At 47.4% G+C, this 19542-nt stretch overlaps 1 protein-coding gene across 6 annotated transcripts in view; it reads right to left on the bottom strand.

Annotated features, from left to right (window-relative positions):
- CTPS1 (CTP synthase 1) overlaps positions 1 to 7797 on the bottom strand; it is a 30336-nt gene extending 22539 nt beyond the window's left edge. Inside the window, exons 1-3 of one of the 6 annotated variants that reach the window (XM_036867650.1) lie at positions 7515 to 7797; positions 4135 to 4314; positions 2031 to 2201 (exon numbers count right to left, since the gene is read on the bottom strand). In XM_036867650.1, coding sequence (XP_036723545.1) covers positions 2031 to 2201; positions 4135 to 4300 — 337 coding nt within the window. In that variant the 5' untranslated portion in view covers positions 4301 to 4314; positions 7515 to 7797. Of the gene's footprint in view, positions 1 to 2030; positions 2202 to 4134; positions 4315 to 6811; positions 7362 to 7514 lie in introns of those variants that run through there. The other 5 variants (XM_036867648.1, XM_036867647.1, XM_036867652.1 and 2 more) reach the window with 5 other exon arrangements.
- Positions 7798 to 19542: the final 11745 nt, after the last annotated feature.

Here is a 19542-nt window from a genome sequence, read left to right as displayed (position 1 = left end):
GGCCACTCCTACTGCTTACGGCTGGGTGGGGGGAGCACATCACACCCTTTTTCAAGGACAAGAGAGCACCAGGACCCTGTTCCATTACATTTCCAGTCTACCCAAGGGTAGATAACCTACTGCAGAGACAGGGCAGTGCAGCAGGGTGGTCGGGAGCATAGCATCTGGGGCCAGAATGCCTGGATTCAAGTCTCAGTTCCACCACTCATTAGGCGTGGATCTTTGGGCAAATTACCTAACTATTCCGAAGTTCGATCTCCCTATCCGTTAACTGGAGGTAAGAGCTTCTACTTCCTGAAGTCATGGCAGCGATAGAGCACTGGTGAGCTGCTGAGCAGAGCCCTTGCGTGACGGTGCTCATCAACCCCAGCCATGGCTCAGCGCTTTTTAAACCACAGTCGTGGGGCTCAGAAGGCCAGCTCCTAAGGGGCAGAGATTGCTGTTTAACTTGCTATGTATAGAACCGGCAGTGCCTCAAGCACAGGATATTACCTATTCCACACACAGCAGCCAAAGTGGTCTTTTAAAATGCAACTCAGACTTCACCACTCCCAGGCTTAACCTCCTGAATGGCCTCCCACGGCTCTGAGTAAAATGCAACCCCCATGCCGTGGCCCTTCAGGAGGCCCCGTGGAACCCGGCTGCAGCCCACCTCTCCCACCTGCCCCTTGGTCTCAGTGCCGTAAGTCTCCCTCCTGGTCCCTGACCAGGCCCCTTGCAGCCGGGGACCTCTGTCTGCGCCGAGCCCCCCTCCTTCTGCCCTTCCCAGGGCTGGCCTCCCAGCTCACACGCCCTCTCTTGGAGGCTTTCCCTGCCCACCTGTCCAGACTTGCCTTCCGCACCACTCTCTCTCTCTCTCTCCGCACTCTATTTAGTTCCCTCTCAGCTCCTATCAGACAACTCACTTCACCAGTTTGGTTTTTTCTCTCCCAGAAGGTAACCTCCATGAGGACAACGGCCTCACTGGGCTTGTTCATCATGCACTCCCAGTACCAGCAAGGGTGTGACCACACTGAGCACTCAAGAAATCGCTGATGAGTGAATAAATGAATTAATACACTAGAGGCCTAGAACAGCAAACTGTCTGATCAAGATCACTGCAACTCCTAATTGATCCCGTTCTGTGTGTTGGGAGCTCAAGAGAAATACTCCACTGACTCAGCTCCTTTAATTCTCCCAGCAACCCGGAGAGGTAGGTACTGTTATTATCCCCGTTTCACAGAAAAGGAAATTAGACCTCAAAGAGGGGAAGTAATCTGCCCATGTTCACGAAGCTGGTTAAGTGGCAGAGCTAAGACCTACACATGACCACCTAGCCCAGAATCCGGCCAGGGTGGCCCCAGGGGAGAGACAGCCGTCAGCGTGACCCTCAGCCTTCAGTCCAGTAAAGTCCAAAGTCAAAAGCAGATTTATTCTCATAACTCAGATGAGAGCCACTCTTCAGCAAGCCCCCAAATCTGGACTTATGCCATCATACTAGACCTGTGGCTTTCCAACACCCACTTTTAAAAAGCAGCACTAGGCTCAAATGATCGCTGTGCAAAACCTCCACCCAGCAGACAGACAGACGCTGTGCTGGTGAAAGCTCAGGAGGACCCAGAGACCCGCTTCTCAGACTCCCTCTAGCCCGTAACCAGCCCAAAGACCAATGGACACAATGGGAGTCCTTTTCCTTCTCCCTGTCTATACACAGAACGTCCCAGATGCACGACATACACCGTCTGGCTTACGGCCCTCACCTAGTTGCCGTCATCACTTCACACTCATCACTGTGGAAAAACAAGAGCTCGCCGAACTCAAATCATGAAGCTGGACTGTCAGCTTCAATGCCATTCACAGAGAGGCGGGAGCCTACTCAAGTTCCTTTTTGAGTAATCAGCCATGCAACTCTGAATTTTCAACTGAAGACATAGTTCAGTAACAATACCTTGATACTTTCATGATGAAATTGCATAAAAGGCACATTTTTATACACAAAAGAAATTAAACTGGCTAAGACTTTTAAATCTTGAAGGCAAATCCAGTACTACCTTGGACGGTTTTCCCCAAGTAATCTCCTTTGCGTTCCTTGTTAATAACGTACTGATAGATCTTTCCAGTGGTCAGATTATTGTCCTTGGTGAGGCGGATGTCAAGGAAACGTTCATAGTTACCCAGGTCAAGGTCTACTTCCCCACCATCATCCAGCACAAAAACCTCACCTGCAGTGAACAGTGAAAACGGTTAGGGGGCATGAAAGATACACATACCATGGCCCAACTTGAGTTCCCAAATATAAACACTTGAACAGAACAAAGTCTGCATTAACTTGACAGGAAGCAGGGAAATTTATTTCTAGAAAAGTAAATATGACAAGAAAGAAAAATCACCAATCATTCTGCAAAAGGTTAACTCCATACTTCAGTTTACCACCAAACTCAGTCTGAATTAGAAGATTCTGTCATGAAACAGCATGGAATGAACAGAAGGAAACTACAGCCAAGCAAGACACAGAGAACTTTACATGGTATGGCATCCGCCACCTAAGAAAAAGAACTTTCGACTCAAGTCTCCTACCTGAGCAGAGAAAGGTTTGAATGTGATAAAAGTAGGATTTGATCCAAAAACTTAAAACAAGGTATATATGTTAGTCGTGTTGATTATAGAAACCGGCTTCTGGGCCACACTTTAGTCCAAAACAAAGGTGTGAAATTGCTGAAGTTTCCTCTTATTCCTTTGTTTAACATTCATTCCTTGAAATGTCATTCTAGAAATTCTGCCCCAAATGGGGCCTTCCTACCATCACAATGGGAGACAAGCCCAAAAATAGGAAAGTAAAAATGGTCTTGTTTTTCCCTCATCCTCTGCTCTCAAGAATGCTGAAATATTGCTCCAATTTTTTCCATCCTTCCTGACACTATTTATTACATAAAGATTTTTGCTCTGAGGACACTCATAGATTTTTACCTCACATTAGAAAGTAGGAGTATGAAAACAATTTAAAAACTTGAGGGACTTCCCTGGTGGCGCAGTGGTTAAGAATCTGCCTGCCAATGCAGGGGACGCAGGCTCAAGCCCTGGTCCAGGAAGATCCCACATGCCGCAGAGCAACTAAGCCCGTGCGCCACAACTACTGAGCCTGCGCTCTACAGCCCACGAACCACAACTACTGAGCCCACGCACTGCAACTACTGAAGCCCACGCACCTAGAGCCCATGATCCGCAACAAGAGAAGCCACCGCAATGAGAAGCCCGCGCACTGCAACGAAGAGTAGCCCCCACTCACTGCAACTAGAGGAAGCCCATGCAGAGCAACGACGACCCAACGCAGCCATAAATAAACAAACAAATAAATAAATAAATACTTGAGAAGTATTTTTTAACATGTCTCAATAGTACATATACCCCCAATTTTAAGAAATTACTCTCTTAGGCAATTCAGACACAGTTACACATCACACAGTTGGTAGGTAATCAGCAATAACAAAGAAGTATAGTGCTGTTTTCCTACCCTACCTTAACAGTTTCTACTTTTCACTCACTTCGAAAGATGCTTGTTTTTACTATCCAAATTCTGTTAGCAAAACAGAATCTCAAGCATACAGATCATCCAAATTCAACATCTATCTGTTGCCTGAATCCCTACAAAGTGGTCCTTTGGTCTCTGTTTGAACACCTCTACCAAAGGGAACTCACAAAATCTTCACCCCACTTTTGGAGAGCACTTACTATTATAAAGATCTTACACTGGGCCAAAATCCATGGCCTTACAACTTCTATCCACCCATCCTATTCCTAAAGATTGGGGCCACAAAGTATAAACATAATCCCTCTTCTCAAATATTTGAAGAAAGTTACTGTGTCACCAGATATCTTTCTTCAAGAGAAGAGACAAACTTTCATTCAGCTACCTAAAATATCATTCTTATTACAGAAACCACTGAACTCTAATCACTCCATTGCCTATTAAGATTTCTGCTTCTTCTCTGTCCGAGTGAGAAAAGCATCACTCTGCTATGCTAAGGACCCTTCTCAGAAGGCAGGAAGTGGAGGTCATGGAATGCAAAATACACACAATTTCCAGGGGCTGACATTTTCTTTCACATATTACATAATTATTTTTAAATAAGAAAAAAAGAAATGCATTTTGCTTACCATGCTCATAAGGAGAGAATGTTCCTGCATCAATGTTAATATACGGGTCAATTTTAATGGAGGTTACATGTAAACCACATGACTTGAGTATTGTGCCCACACTACTGGCGATGATTCCTTTTCCAATTCCTGATATGACACCACCAGTAACTAGAATGTACTTCATTTTTACTTGTTGACCTGGGAAAAAGAAAAAACATACCTCAACAAATCAAACTGATCTGGGTTCAAACCCTGGCTCTGCCACTTACTAGCTATGAAGCCTCTAGGAGCCTCGGTTTCCCTATCTGTCACATGACTTTGGAAGGTTGTTATATGGGATCCTAACAAATGTTTCTTGGATCACTCAATGGCTTTAATCAAGTATGACTTGAAAAACAACTGCTAATTAAATAATGCAGCTTTTGTTTAAAACTTTGACAGCTAACAACCTTGAGAGCCAACATAATTAAAAAAAAAAAAGCCAGATCTGTTGATAGAACATTATGCCCCCAATGCTGGCTGCCACTGCCGCCAGACACTGGGATGTCAGGCAGGTGTTTCATTATTTTCCCTACATGGGGAAAAAAATTTCAATCTTGGATGAGCACTCCGATTCCCCATGGAAGAGATAATGTCTTTGGCTAAACTAAAATTTATCGCCAAGAAAACACAGCTCCTCTAGGTTATGGAAGACAGCATAAAAGAACTTCAACATTTAAAAGGAGTAGCAGTTAAAACTAAAGGTCTTTTAATTAAAGGTAGCTCTCTTCTGAGATGTAATAACTTGCTCCTTGCCAGCAATCTCTCCCAGGTATGCCATGAAGAGAGACTATATATATTGGAGGAAAAGGACATCAGACAATTAACCAGTCTGAAGCACATAATGGGCAAAGGACTCAAAGAGAGGGGAGATTAGATTAAATCCTAAGAGCCAGACAGTTGTGGCAGGGAATGGAAGAAACAGACTTGATGAGAGATAAAAGGGATGGATGGATGCAAGAGCAGCAGGGGCAAGAGGTGAGCAGACAGACAGCGACCGGCTCGCCAGGGAGAATTTATCACTGGCCCCGGCTTTGGAGGCTCAGAAATAGCATTTGGTCAGTAAACCCGAATGTGATCAAAATGAGAAACACAATCACAAGTAGAAGAGAATGCTTGCTTTGGCATGGTCTGGGACATTTTCCTCCTCTGGGAACACTTCTTGTGAAGCCAAATTATACTAAAAATAAGCTCAGAAGGGAACAAGGAAACTGGGGAGTTCTGCTTGAAGCATTCCCCCTCCCTGCTCCGCTCCGCTCCTCCCCAAGGCAGGAATAAACATACTTGGCAAAGAGATGAGAATGCTCAGAATGTCTTCCCCCCTCGGACAGCAAGGAAAACACCCAACCATGTCCTGCTCTTTCTATTCTCTGTTGCAGCGCTCCCAAAAGCATGCTCCTTGGTTTCGTCAAAATGCATATGGGATACCCAAAAAGGGCTCTATGGACAGATAAATCAGAGAAATGCTGGTTAAACAGTCAACTGGTTTCTTTAATGCAAGACCTCTGGGAGCCTTTAATAAGCTAATGTGCACTGCGATCTCCCAAAAGGGATATACAGTCTGCAGTTTCCCTAAACTTGTTTGACTCCAAGTCCCTAATATTTGGGGGAAACACTGCTCTGTCACTTCACAGCTGAACAGTGTCTTATTGACATGTGAACATCAGACCTGGCTACATTTTAGAGACATCCTAACCAGGCATATCCCTGAGACTATACCCTGGAATCACTGACTAAATTTTGGATGTTCTAGAAATTCCTCAGCCATCCCGCGTGGGTTATAGAGTGGGTTACTTCTCTAGAAGACTCATCTCATCCATTTGCATTTGATTGGCCCCAATTTTACTCTAAGAAGATAACACCTCTCTTTAGGGGAGATGCCTGCAGTCCCCCACAGTGCCTGGCAATAAATATTCCCATGTACTCAGAGAACAGGCAGGAGAGGCTGATGGGAACCAGTCACCCCCATGTATGGACTACCCTGTAGGTAAGTGCTACTGTGCTAGACACTTCGGGGACTACAAAAATTACTCAGATTTGGGCCCATAGCTCAAGTTGCAATCCATTTTGAGAGACAGAACATTTACAAATAAATGAGTAATCCAGTGATGGTAGGAAGCAGAGGGACGATGTGTGACAGGTATAAATGGAGAAGAAGAGAGAGCAGAAAGCTTTCAGTGGCAAGCCCAGGGTAAGGACCATGGCCCATGAGAGAAAGGTGAGAGAAGTGAAGGGAGGAGAGGATCCAGATGGCTCCCACTGTGTTGACCTGAGACTTGCAACAGCCTTGAAGGGAAAGGGAACAGAGTGGACAGGAGGTACAGCTATCTACAGAACACAGAGGCAGGGCCAAGGAAGGACTGGGGGTGAGGGGGTGAGGGGGAGATGGTGGGAAATAAATCGGAAATTTAGGCAAGGGGCCAAATCATGGGGCAACCTGAATGCTCAATCTGAACTTTAGTCTGAAGGTGATGAGAGACATGGGAAGGTTTTCAAGCACAAAAGTAACAGAAATCAAGATGCATCAAAGGAATTCATCAAAGATGACACAACAACAAAGATGTTGTTGTTAAATGCTGAGATCCAGTTCCAGCTCCACCACTTGTGTACTGGGACCTGTCAAGTCACAGAAGCCGCCTGAAGCCCAAGTCCTTACATCTGTTAAACCGGGTTGAGAATCTCCGCATCGCCTGTGTCACAGGACTGCTGAGGATTCACAATTATAATTAGTGTGGACCTAACTGCGCCACGCACACGTAGTGAACTTCTTTAAAATGCAGCATCTTCGTTCCGGGCGGCCGGGAAGTACGGAGGCCAGCTGTGGGGCCGAAGCCGACCTTTCCCCAGCACCTGGAGGCCGTCCGGCTCCGCGAGCTCCCAGGCCCCCTCCGCCTGCAGAAGTCCGGGCGCGCCGGAGGGGGCCGCAGCCAGGCCGCCGAGCCCATCCCCCACCGCGGCGGGCCTGGCTCGGACCTTGATCCCCCTCCAGCGAGGCTAAGGCCGTGCCTTGAGGCAGAAGGGGCGAGGGCCGCGGCAGTCCGAATGGAGCGGCGACCGCCGGGCTGCTCGGGGCGGGCTGGGCAGCGGGGGCTCCCGAGCCTCTACGGCCCTCTCCGTCCCACGAGCCACCCTGGCACCCTGGTCAGGCGAGCCAGGCCGCGCTGATATGGGCGCTGCCGGGCCCCGCAGCCCGGGCCCCGCGGCCTTTCCCCGCCGCCCCACGCCCCCCGCAGCCGGTCTCCCCGGCGGCGCCCGGCCACGCGGCCCCGTGCGCGGGAGCCGGCTCCTCGCCGGCCTGGCCGCCCGCCCCACTCCCTTTAGGCACGCAGCCCATTGGGCAGGCCGGCGGGCCACCTCACCCCTGATTGGTGGGAGCTGTGTCTGTCACCGGCGGTGGGGCTGTCCCGCGCCGAGCTCTGCTCCTGCCTCTGACTCCTGCACGGGAGAACAGCTCCCGCGGGATCCCTCGAGTCAGCCTACCTGAGGCCGCCTTTAAATCCTGCCGTCCGCTAAAGAGCTAAGAGGGTGACGCTCACGCTGAGCCCCCGGCAGCCAGTGCACCAGCCCGACCGCATGCGCCGGGCAGTCTTTCACGGAGGCGGGCTCTAGGCGGTGCGCACGCAGAGGCGGGGGGCGGGGTGGGGCGCGGGCCCGCCCCGGGGCGGGACCTGGGTGCGCCGGGCTCAGGGTCCGGAGTGCGCCGGCGCGGGGCCGGCGCGCTTTGCTAGTAGTGCGGCCGGCTACTCCGGATCATTTTCCCAGCGCTGTTGTCGCACGGCAGACGCAAGAGGTACGAGACGGGGCAGGTCATGGCGTTTCTGCCTTGCAGCCTTTGTCACAGCCAGTGGTTCAGGCTTCCTCTTTTGAGGGGGAGGAGACCATGTCTTGACTCACACCTGGCAAATCCATCGCCTGGCTCCAGCCCCCCCTCCCCAAAGGCCTTCTAGGAGAGGCGAGATCCGTCACACCGTGTCCTTGAACCGTCCGACCTTGTGGGCAAGGTGGTGCGACCCCAACCCATCTCTCTCTCTCACGCGGCGCCCTCTGAACCAAGGGATGCCGACAGTGTCACTCTCCGCCTCTATTACAGGGAAGGCCAAGACGGCGGCTGGGCGCTGGCTCCTTCCTCATCTGATGGGAGTAAGAATGAGAGAAGCAGAAAGAACAGCCGGTGTGAAAGCCCTGGGGCCCAGGAGAGCCTCGCCCAGCTAAGTTGGAGGCCTGTGTCGCTGCATTGGAGAGAGCCAGGGGAAGAGAGATCAATACGGCGTGGCCACACCGCGCAGAGCATTATAGACCAAGGATTTTCTTTCCCCCTAAGGGCAGTGGAAAGCCATAGAAAGTTTTTTGAGGAGGCGGCTTGGTTTTGCTTTGAATACTGAATACATACACCTGTTTTTTTCTCCAAACACTATACAAGTGTATACTTAAAATGTAAGTCTCTGCATCCCAGTGTTCTGTTTTCTTTCTTAGAAGCAGTTTGTCAAAAGTTCTTGTATACCTTCATTAAAGGATGTAAAGAAAAGGTGTGACGTGATCAGACTTGTATTTCAGGGAAATGACTCAACCAAATGGATTCCAAGAAACCAGTTAGGAGGTTTCTGCAGTGGCCCCAAAGAGAGGCTTCTGGCTTCTTCCATCTGAATCACCACTTCTCCTGCTCTGCAAGCTGCACTCAGCTCCAGACCTAAAACATGCTTCGGGTGTTTTACAGCCACACTTCTTTCAAGAAGCATTTGGTGTTTATCAAAGTGCCTGGGACGTGACAGACACTGAGAACATACTTGTCGAAGTAACGAAGGAGCTGTAGAAGATATAAAATTAGCCCCTCACTTAGCCACTCTCCTGGGTGACCACTTTACCCTTTCCTCTCCTTCTGTAAACCTCTACTCTCTCTCAGCGGATGGTCTTGCTTCCTATTTCACTGAGAAAATAGAAGCCATCAAGAGAACTTCCTTGAGCTCCCCCCACCCTATCCATCAACCTACTTTCGTCTGTGCATACAAGCTCTGCCTTGTCTTCTGTGCTGTGGACAAACTGTCCCTAAGCCTCTTCTCATTGCTTCAAGTGCCATATCCTCTCATCAGTTCAAGAATGTCCCGCTAGTAGTTCTCCCCTCCTGCGTCATCGATTTTCCCCTCTCCTAGATCACTTCCACTAACATGATGCAGTTTCTCCCATCTTAAAACCAAACCCCTCCCTTGACTCTACGTAATTCTCTGGCTATCCCTCCATTTCTCTGTGCCCCTTTTCGACACAACTAGAAAATGTTGTTTACGCTTGCTGTCTCCAATTTCTTCCCTCTCTCTTGAACTCATTCTGTCAGGCTATTGCTCATGTAATTCCACTGAAACTGCTCTTGTCAAAAATTAACTTCTACCTTCCCCCACCTCGTCTCTGTATACCAGCCTAGACTCACAAGCCCCAGATAAAGACACCAGTGTGGCTGCATATGCATGATGTGAGTGTGTGTGTGTGTATTTGCATATTTGGGCAGCTCCTCTCACCCACCTTGAGCTCACAGACTCCCTGTGGACTTCTGGGTGCAGCCATCCTGTGCCCACATCCTGCCCCTAAACTTACTACTTCGCTAACAGTGTTTGTCACAGCTGGTCACTCCTTCCTTAAAATGTGTTCTTTACTTGGTTTCTAGGAAACCACTTTCTCAGTTTTTCTCCTATTTCATAGGCCTCTCCTGCATCTCCTTTCCGCCTCCTGACCTCTAAACATCGGTATGCCTCAAGGCTCAGAAGATCCCTTCTCCACCTATAATCATTCTCTGGATGATCTCATTCGGGCTTTAAATACCAGACTTTAAATAGTAGGCTTTAAATACCATCTATATTCTGACAACTCACAAATTTGTATTTCCAGCCTAGACCTCTCTCCTTATCTCCAGTTTTAGGGCCCTTCTAAGCACGAGGTCCCAAAGTCTGCCCTGCGCAAATGTACAAAAGGCCACGCACTTTGTCTTCAGCTGCGACAATTCTGTGCTGCTGTTCATGCTCCAGAGCTCCCCCTGGGATCAGGCTGAGGCTAGACTCAGCTAAACCAGGGATTGCAACCTTTCTGTAAAGGGGCAGATAGTCAATATTTTAGACTTTGTGAGCTATACCGTCTCGGTCACAACTCCTCAACTCCATCTTCATAGCCCAAAAGCCACCATAAATGATACGTAAACAAAATAAGTGTGACTGTGTTCCAGTACAACTCTTTAATTACAGAAATACAGATTTGGTCTGAAGGCCAGTTTGCCAACCCCTAAGCTAAACACACCTCTTGTCCAGCTTCTTCCTGCCCTATCCTGCCTCCCTCATTCCCTTACAGGGTGCACTTGAGAGCATTCCTCAATTATTACCCGGGAACCCCATCTCAGACTTGGTTCCTAGGGAGCCCAGCCTAAGGCAGCACGCCTCCTGCAGGTCCCCCCCGTAGTGCACTCGCTTACCTTGAGACACTTCTCACAGGGGGCTCACATTGCCTACTACTTACTTGTCTGTCTCCTCCACACCAGATTGTAATCTCCCTGCGGTTACCTGACCTTTCTGTGTCTCAGTTCCCTTATCAGGTACAGTCTTGTTCACCTTTTAATAACCAGGATCCAGCATATTTAATTCCCACTACTGCCCTGTGATATACATGCCACCATTATTGCTGTACTTCATATGATGAAGCCAAGACTGAAAAGCATAAATGCCCTCCCAAGAGCACATATAAAGTTTCACTTTGAATCCTCTTTCCATTTTGCACCCCTCATTCTACCCATCACCAGATCTTGCTTATTGTTTTCTAGCCAAGGCTCCTTTGAGTTACTTTTTTCATTTTCACATCAATATGCTGTCATCCTAGCCTGGCATTCTGGTAGATTATCTGCTGGAGCAATGGGGCAGGAGAGAGCCTACAACTATTGACTTAAATTTGTTGTTTTTTGTATTTTGGGTTTTTTTACCAGATTGGAGCTATTTATTCTAAAATTACGTTTTACTTAGTTTTTAATAACTATGTAAACAGTACAAAATTCAAAAGGTAAAAAGGAATACACAGTAAAAGCCTTCCCCCCATACCTATGCCCAGCGACCTAGTTTTCCTCCTCGAGACAACCACTAATACCAGTTTCTTGTTTATCTTTCAAGAGACACTGTGCACATGTTTGTATCCTTTCTTATTGGCTATATATTGTTTTAGCATGAATGTGTTATGTTGGATTTTCCTCCCTTGTGCTAGCTTTCTTTAATGATGTTATTTGGCGAATTAGATGGTATACCCTCACTTTGTTCATGAAAGGATTTAAGGCCATTTGTGTGTGTGTGTGTGTGTGTGTGTGTGTGTGTGTGTGTGTGTGTGTGAAATATGAGAGAAAAATGAAGCAAAGGAAAAATAAGGGTAGGAACTTTTCTCTTTAATGATACCCCATTGCCTTCAGGATAAAGTCAAAACTGCACTTTGATGTATGAGGCTGTGCAAAAACTGGCCTCTGTTAACCCCTCTAGCCACATGACCCACCCTAGGCTCTAGCCACACTGGACTCATGAGTACCCTGAACATGCCATTTGTTCTCTTTCTCACATCTGGATCTTCACACAGACCACCGATGGAATATCCCCTTTGTCTTACTAAAGTCACATTTCAGCCTGGCCTTCACATCCCCAAAGTAACTCATCTGGACAGCCTCCTTCCCTTGAGTTGGGGTTCATCTTTCTCCCCCATGTTTCTATTGTTGCCTGGATTTCCCCAAGCATAGCACCTACAGATTGTGGGGGGGGGGGTTCTTTTTGTTTTTAATTTATTGATTTATTTTTGGCTGCATTGGGTCCTCGTTGCTGCGCACAGGCTTTTCTCTAGTTGCGGCAAGCGGGGCCTGCTCTTTGTTGCGGTGCGTGGGCTTCTCACTGCAGTGGCTTCTCTTGTTGCGGAGCACGGGCTCTAGGCGCATGGGCTTCAGTAGTTGTGGCACTCAGGCTCAGTAGTTGTGGCTCGCGGGCTCTAGAGCGCAGGCTCAGTAGTTGTGGCACGTGGGCTTAGTTGCTCTGCGGCATGTGGGATCTTCCCGGACCCAGGCTCGAACCCGTATTCTCTGCATTGGCAGGTGGATTTTTTTTTTTTTTTTTTTAAACTTTTTTTTTTTTTAATTTTTATTTATTTATTTATTTTTAATTTATGGCTATGTTGGGTCTTCGTTTCTGTGCGAGGGCTTTCACTAGTTGTGGCAAGGGGGGGCCACTCTTCATCGCTGTGCGCGGGCCTCTCACTATCGCGGCCTCTCTTGTTGCGGAGCACAGGCTCCAGACACGCAGGCTCAGTAATTGTGGCTCACGGGCCCAGCCGCTCTGCGGCATGTGGGATCCTCCCAGACCAGGGCTCGAACCCGTGTTCCCTGCATTAGCAGGCAGATTCTCAACCACTGCGCCACCAGGGAAGCCCTGGCAGGTGGATTCTTAACCACTGTGCCACCAGGGGAGCCCAAGAAATGATTTTTTAAAATACGTAAATCCACGTAAAGGCGGGGAGAACAGGAGAGATGACAGGAGTAAACATTTTGGAAGCAAGAAATTAGATGAATGAACGAAAACTGAGCAAACTTAACAGAGACAAAACCCCAGCCAGCAGTGGGGAAACAGAACCGAGTCGGTTTACACTGAGGGCAGGAGGGATTATGACAGGAATGAGACCTTGTACAACTGTAGGGGGAGCTGAGGAAGTGACGGTCCGGAGTGGGGAGAAGGGGGATCAGAGAAGTCAGTAACAAATCCTCCTAGAAAATGATCAAAAGTGGACAACGTGGAGCTTACTGGGAAACAGAGAAGCAGGGCGTGTCCAGCCGCTGGGAAGGGGGGCTTGTGCAGAGGCCTGTGGGGAGCTGGGGCCTCGGGTAGCTACACGGCAGCGGGCCCAAGCCTCTGGTGGTGTGCCCAGGGCCACTGTGGGCATTTGGGGAGAGGAGCTGAGTGTGGCTAAGAGCACAAGTTGGACCCCACCGAGCATTGTGTGCATCTGTCACCATGTCCCCCCTTCAGACAATAATGGTGCCACTGTGCTTCCACCCCCGAATCCTCACAGCAATTCCTCCGTTGGACCCTCTCTCACACGGAACTCTGTAGGGAAAGGGCTTCCAGGAAATATGGTTCCACTTTAACCAAGTTGAGAGTAAAACTTGGAACACATCGAGTGCAGGGGACAAGCGGTCGGAAGGAGGCTGGACGCTGGCTCCAGGGGTACCACAGCAGACCCAGCTTGCTCGTGCCTGGAATATGGGGTGAGAGAAGGAAATTCCGTCTAGGCTGATGCTCCTGTAGCTTTGGGGCTCTCCTTCCACTGAATGCATGTCCCAACTAAAACACCCTCTACTTTTCCACTTGGAATTGTCACTTTCAATTTTGAATGCCTCCAAGTCGTGGCTCTGCTCTTTGCCTTTCATTCTCTGTCAGACCCTGGCTTCCCATTCTGGTTGGCAGCTCCCGTACCCATAGCCACTCAGAGTCCAAGCTAAGTCTTGTCACTGCTTGGCGGGGCGGGAGGGGGGCAGGGGGGCAGGGGGGCGCAGAGCTGCAGTGAATCCTCCCCACAGCCCTCCCAGGCCTTTCCTCCAGGCAGAAGGGAAACGCTGCTTTCAGCCGTGAAGGTCCTCTTTCTTCTCTAGCGAGCCCAGCCTGCCTCTCTTACCTTCTCCAGAAAGCGCTGGCCTCAGGTCTGCATTTTGCCTCACAGCCTCCCTCTCCGGCATAACTCACTTCTCCAGTGTGAACACCTGCATTCTTTAGAGGCCTCCTCCACAGCCAGTGTGTGAAGGGTCCTGAAAGCTCACTCTGTTCCTACAGGCCCAGGGTGTACTCTCTTGCCTTAATCAAAGGCCACCTTGCCCCCGGCCGACAGGAAGCTAAGCCTCCATGACAGACACCCTAATAGCTTAGCTAAGATAAATATTTCTCTCTCACTTACGTAACAGCTTTCGGGTGAGTGGTCCTGGCTGACAGGCTGGTCATCCAGGGACCCAGGTTCCTTCCATCTTGTTACTCTGCCTTCCCAAGGGTGTCATCCTCATCTGCGTGGTCAAGGCTGGGTTCCTGCCGTGGCTGTATTCACATTCCTGCAGGAGTGGGGAAAGAAAGGAAGTGAAGGGAAAACGATTTCCTTTTAAGCAAATAATGTAGAAGTTGCCCACACCTTTTCTGTCACATCCCACTGGTCAGAACAAAATCAGAGGGCCACATCTCGGCCGTAGGGGAGGCTGGGAAATGTTATCCCTAGCAGGGTGACCATCTGCCCAGGTAAACTCTTACGACTATGGAAAAAGTGGAGAATAGATTTGGGGGGAAAATAGAAGTCCACCACAGCCTGGCTGCCACCTAAGGCCTAGGGATAATCACTCTCTTCTGCTTGCATTGCTCACTTCTGGTCATATCCCTTCCCCTTCCCCATCCCAGACAAAATTTACAGTCTACTCAGACCTAAGTTTTCTCGAAAAACATAAAAATGGCATCATCCGGTGTAGCAGATGCTGTCATCACCCTGCCCACATCCTTAGCCCTCCAGGGCACATTACCCTGCCTTCCAGCTCTTTGTTCCTGAAAATCTTCACCTAGGAGTTTCTGTGGCTACCAGAGCCAGCTACGCACGCAGGGCAGGCCTGATGCACTGGAGAATTAACGTCCTTCCCCTGAGTCCAATTCAATTCAGCTCACCTCAACCAATGCTGATGCAAGCCCACCTGTTCCGGGCTCCATGCTGGATACCAAGGATGCAGAGAAGCCCAGAGCTCCATCAGCACATGCTAGATGCCAGACGCAGTCCTGACTGCTTTACCTGCATCTCTCATTTACTTCTCAAGGCAGCCCTTTGAGGTTGGTGCTCTTCTTCACTCTATTTTACAGATGAGAAAACTGGGGCTTAGGAAGTGTTAACACCTGCCCAAATCCCCAGCTTGTAATCAGCAGAGATGTTTGTCTGACTCCAGGACTACTGAATCTGATGAGAGATGCTCCCTGGCCCGAAAGCAGGGTGGGTAAGGGAATAACTAACAATCTATGTTGAACCAGACAAAGAAACATGTGAAACTAGACAGAGGATAGTTTCTTTCACCTTCTTGCTGGAGAGAATGTGTTCAGGTGGAGAGCTAAGGACCCACCACACCATCCCCGGGATGGCTTACATGTGGATTGTTACCTGGGGGCAAATACAATTCTATATTTTTAAGCCACCATTATTTTGAATTTTTTAATAACAATCAAACTCTTTTAACTCAGTGCTTCCCAATGCTTTTCACATCGTGGAACATGTAGAAAATGACAGTATTTATATGACACATCAGGGTGTACTCAAGATTTGGGAATGTGTATATAGGACTGGGTGAAAATACTAATTACATTTTCTGGATAGTACATAATTATGAAAAGAAATAAAATACAAAGTATTTAGGAAAATAGTAACCACTGAATTAGGAGAAAACTTCCAAATAACATCTTTTCAAATTTTTGATAAGAAATCAGCTTGCTTCCATGAACATTTTATAATAGGTTCTATATTTGAAATGGCCACAAAGTTCCTGATTATGTTCTTCCAATTATGGTCTCTTCGAGTTCATGAACATCACAATTGACAAGAAATGTTCACAAGCAGATGCTGTGAATGGCAGTGAGATCTATCATTTTTCCCCCACTTGTCAGAAACTCCTTTCTTGTTCTTAATAGAATTAGGATCCTTTGAATTTTACTTTAATGATGCAATTGTTCTCTAAATCTAGTGATTCGGCTCTTTCTTTCACTGAAAAATGTAATGTTGAAATTTCTCTTAATAATATAAAGGCCTTTAGAATACAATAGTACTTTGTTCAAGTTAAGTACTTTAAAATTATGATGAAAATTTCTTCCAGCTTACACGGACAATGCTCTATTAGTCTGAATCATTTTTCTTTAGGATTCAAACAATAACTTCAACTTAGTTCCCCAGTCGTTTCACTTCTCCAAAAGTAAATTTTTTCTTTGTTTCCATAAATGTTGTTAGCACATATTAATATTGTGTGGAAGGACCCAAGACCACCCTCAGGCTCAATGATTTGCTAGAAGGACTCACAGAACTCAGAAAAGGTGGTATATTCATGGTTATGGTTTATGACAGTGAAAGGATCATCTTCCAGGAGTTGGTCAAAGGTTAGTCCCAAAGACCTTTGCAATGTGCAATTTTGGGCCACCCATGCCTGCTGCGTTAACTCATGACTACACAAAGATACTTTCCTAGGATTCTTATAATTTTTGATCAAGTTCATTTAGACTCAAAAATGTCAATTAAGTAAGTCATATTTTGAAGCCAATTACTATCCTTCAAAAAAAATTGTAAAGCGAGCCTGGTTCACAGTTTTTACATTTCATTTTTATTATTTTTTTAAGCTCATAAAGTCTTGATAAAGCTCTCTTTGGAGAGTCAACCCATTTCTGTATGAAACAGCAGAAAGTACTTTTATTGTCCTATTTCTTCCCATAAGGCTGAAAATATACATGGCTGAGAGCCTTGGGTTTTAATTCACCATTTTGATCATATCATTGATTGTGGAATTCAGGAAATCTTTACAGACGATAACTTTCTATGAATGAAAGAATGTGCTCCTGAAATCTCAGGATTTGGGGAATGAACTTGTGAAGTAAAGCCTTGACATTGTGTTGTTGCAGCCACCCCAGGAGACCATATACTCACCTGGTGTTGTCCATTCAAGGTGCTCATTTACCTCTGACTGCTTCCTCCTCACTGGGTTCTGAGAATTCTGCTGCTGCTTCTAACTGACTGTGGTTACTGATGCCTGTAGATTCGTCAGTCTGCAATGCAAAATTTTTGGAGCTTCTAGATTAGCTTTGGTTCTATGTCTGAGATGTTTTCAATGCATCCATAAGATTGTTTGGAAATGGCAACTTCTCTATTTGCTTCTTCAGCCCCAAACTTAGTGCTGCTGATTTTCATGTAGGCTGGTGAATTGAGTGATTCTGCAAATGGGTGAGATATTTGACTTGGGCTATTAAGTGCAGGCTATTAACTTGCAACCGGTTTCTTGTGCTCTGCCTGAAAGTGTTGTAACAGAGCTTATAAAAGGACTTTGTTTCTTGCTTTGCAATGACAGACATTTACCGAAGATCAAGTCTTTTCCTGCAGTTTGCAGTTAGGTATAGGCAGAGGTGTTGTCTTTCTGCTCCTCCATCCTTAGCATGAAGCTTTTATTCTCACATTTGCCTCTATGTGTCCTCATGATCACAAGGTGGCTGCTTTAGCTCCAGCCTCAGGTTCACATTCCAGGCAGGAAGAACGGTGCAGCAAGGAGGAAGTGGCGCCTCCATCAGGAAATCACTGCTTTCTCAGAAGCCTTCAGCACACCTCTACTTACATCTCAGTGTCTAGAACTGGCCACCCTAGATGCAGATGGGAAATGTAGTTTTTTAGCTTGGTACATTGCCTCCTTGGGCAAAATCAGATATTAGTTTCCCTAATCTGGCCTCAACTGACTCTCAGATTTCATCTCATAATTCTTCCCCTTGTTCTTCAACCTTACTGATTATGACAGACAATGTTACTGCTCCATCAAGAGCCCTTCAGATCCCCTTTTCCCACTGTGTGTGTGGCCCCCAGCTTTGATATGCTTTTGTTTCCAATACCCAGTACCCATAGCTCTTTTGGGTGGCAGGGCAGCCTTTAGTCTGCTGAAGCCCACTTCGCCCACATAAAGCATCTGAGCATTTACATCTCCTTGGAGTGACCCTAAATCAGGGATTGATGGGAATATGAAAGTCTCAGTTGCCTTCGATTGGGACAAACTCTAAGACGTAACTCATGAGCCAGAGCTCCCTTTGGGATCAGGCTGAGCCCACCCTCTGCAGGATTCTGCCTGAATTCAATCTTTTCTTGGCTTCCTTTTCCAGCCCTGCTTCCCCCGTGCCCTTGCTGGTTACTCCCCACCCCCATCCCTAAGGGAGCACTTAATAAATCACTTGCACACAAATTCTCATCTTAACATCTGCTTCTGGATTCCTTGACTTAAGACACTGGCCTTCTCACTGTTCCTAGTATATGCTAAACCTGCTCCTACCACAGGACCTTTGTACACCATCAGGAAAGCATGTATCTCTCAGAAACATGCACAGTCCAGAGCTTCACTTTGCTCAGGTCTTTGCTCAAATATCACCTCATCAGTGAGAATTTCCTTAACCACACTGCCTAAAAGAGTCCCCCTCCATTAATTTCTATCCCTGCTTAATTTTCTTTAAATTTCATTTATCGCTGCTTTAATGGGATATAATATATTTTATTTTTGAGGTAAGAAAACAGCTCTTTAGATTCCATTAGCATTTAATGAGGCACTGAAACTGAGCAGGACCCTGTGGGGTTCCTGGGCATGGAAGACTTTCGAACAGTTGCTAGTCAGGGAAAGGAGGGGATGCAGAGACAAAGGAGGAGCAGTCAAGAAGCAATAGTGCAGCTTTGAGGCAGGTCCTGGTTCCACCTCAAGGGATACACATAATATCTTTCAGCTCTTTTACAGAACTAAAACCCCTAACAAATGGAAGATGTTAGCATTCTTCATTCCAGGGAAGGTCACAGTTTGATAACCTCAAGAAGCTCGTCAGGAGACCACCTGAGGCCAGATTAAAGGAGTGCAGGCCCTGCACACACCCTGATCCTTATCAGCAACCCCACCCTTGAACCATTGCTATAAAATTCCTCACCAAATCCTCCCATGTTGGGACACACAGTTTTTCACATCATGAGCCTGCTGTGTTCCCCTTTGCCTGGCAAAGCAATAAAGCTATTCTTTTCTACTTCACCAAAAAACTCTGTTTCCAAGATTCAATTCATCACCAGTGCACAGAGGCTGAGTTTTCCACATCAACACCAAAGCCGAGTCCGGAGCCCCCAAATCGCTCATGGTCTCAAGGAGGATCCAGACTCCACAAACTTGTACTTACATGCACTGCGAGGTCTCTGTAGTGGTCTATGGACAGGGTGATACAGGCAATCACTTCTGCCTGGGAGAATCCAGGAAGGCTTCATGGAAGAGGCCATATTTGACATTAAAGAAAGAGTACATTTCTCAGGGAGAGAACGTAGTTTGCAGTCCTATTGGGAGGAATAGCATATGGGAAGGCATAAAATCATGGCCTGTATGTGTGTATAAAACAGAGGGCTACCCAGAGAGGGGCAGTTTACTAAGGACAAGGCGGGGTGGGAGGGAGTAGGGGTGAAGGTGGGCAATGACTTTGAGTGTTTAGCTTTGTCCAGAAGGCAGTGGAGAGCCATGGGTGGGGTTTAACCTGGTAGAGGGTCAGAGCTGGCTTTTAGCACATTTCCTCTGGTGGTGACATGAACGAAGTCCAGAGGGGAAAACAGGTCCCTTCTGCCACCCATCCACTCACA

Source organism: Balaenoptera musculus, chromosome 1, assembly GCF_009873245.2.
Source record: "Balaenoptera musculus isolate JJ_BM4_2016_0621 chromosome 1, mBalMus1.pri.v3, whole genome shotgun sequence".
In the NCBI taxonomy this organism is placed as follows: domain Eukaryota; kingdom Metazoa; phylum Chordata; class Mammalia; order Artiodactyla; family Balaenopteridae; genus Balaenoptera; species Balaenoptera musculus.
The sequence above is the reverse complement of the archived record's forward strand: the minus strand, read 5'-3'. Positions and strand labels throughout refer to the sequence as shown.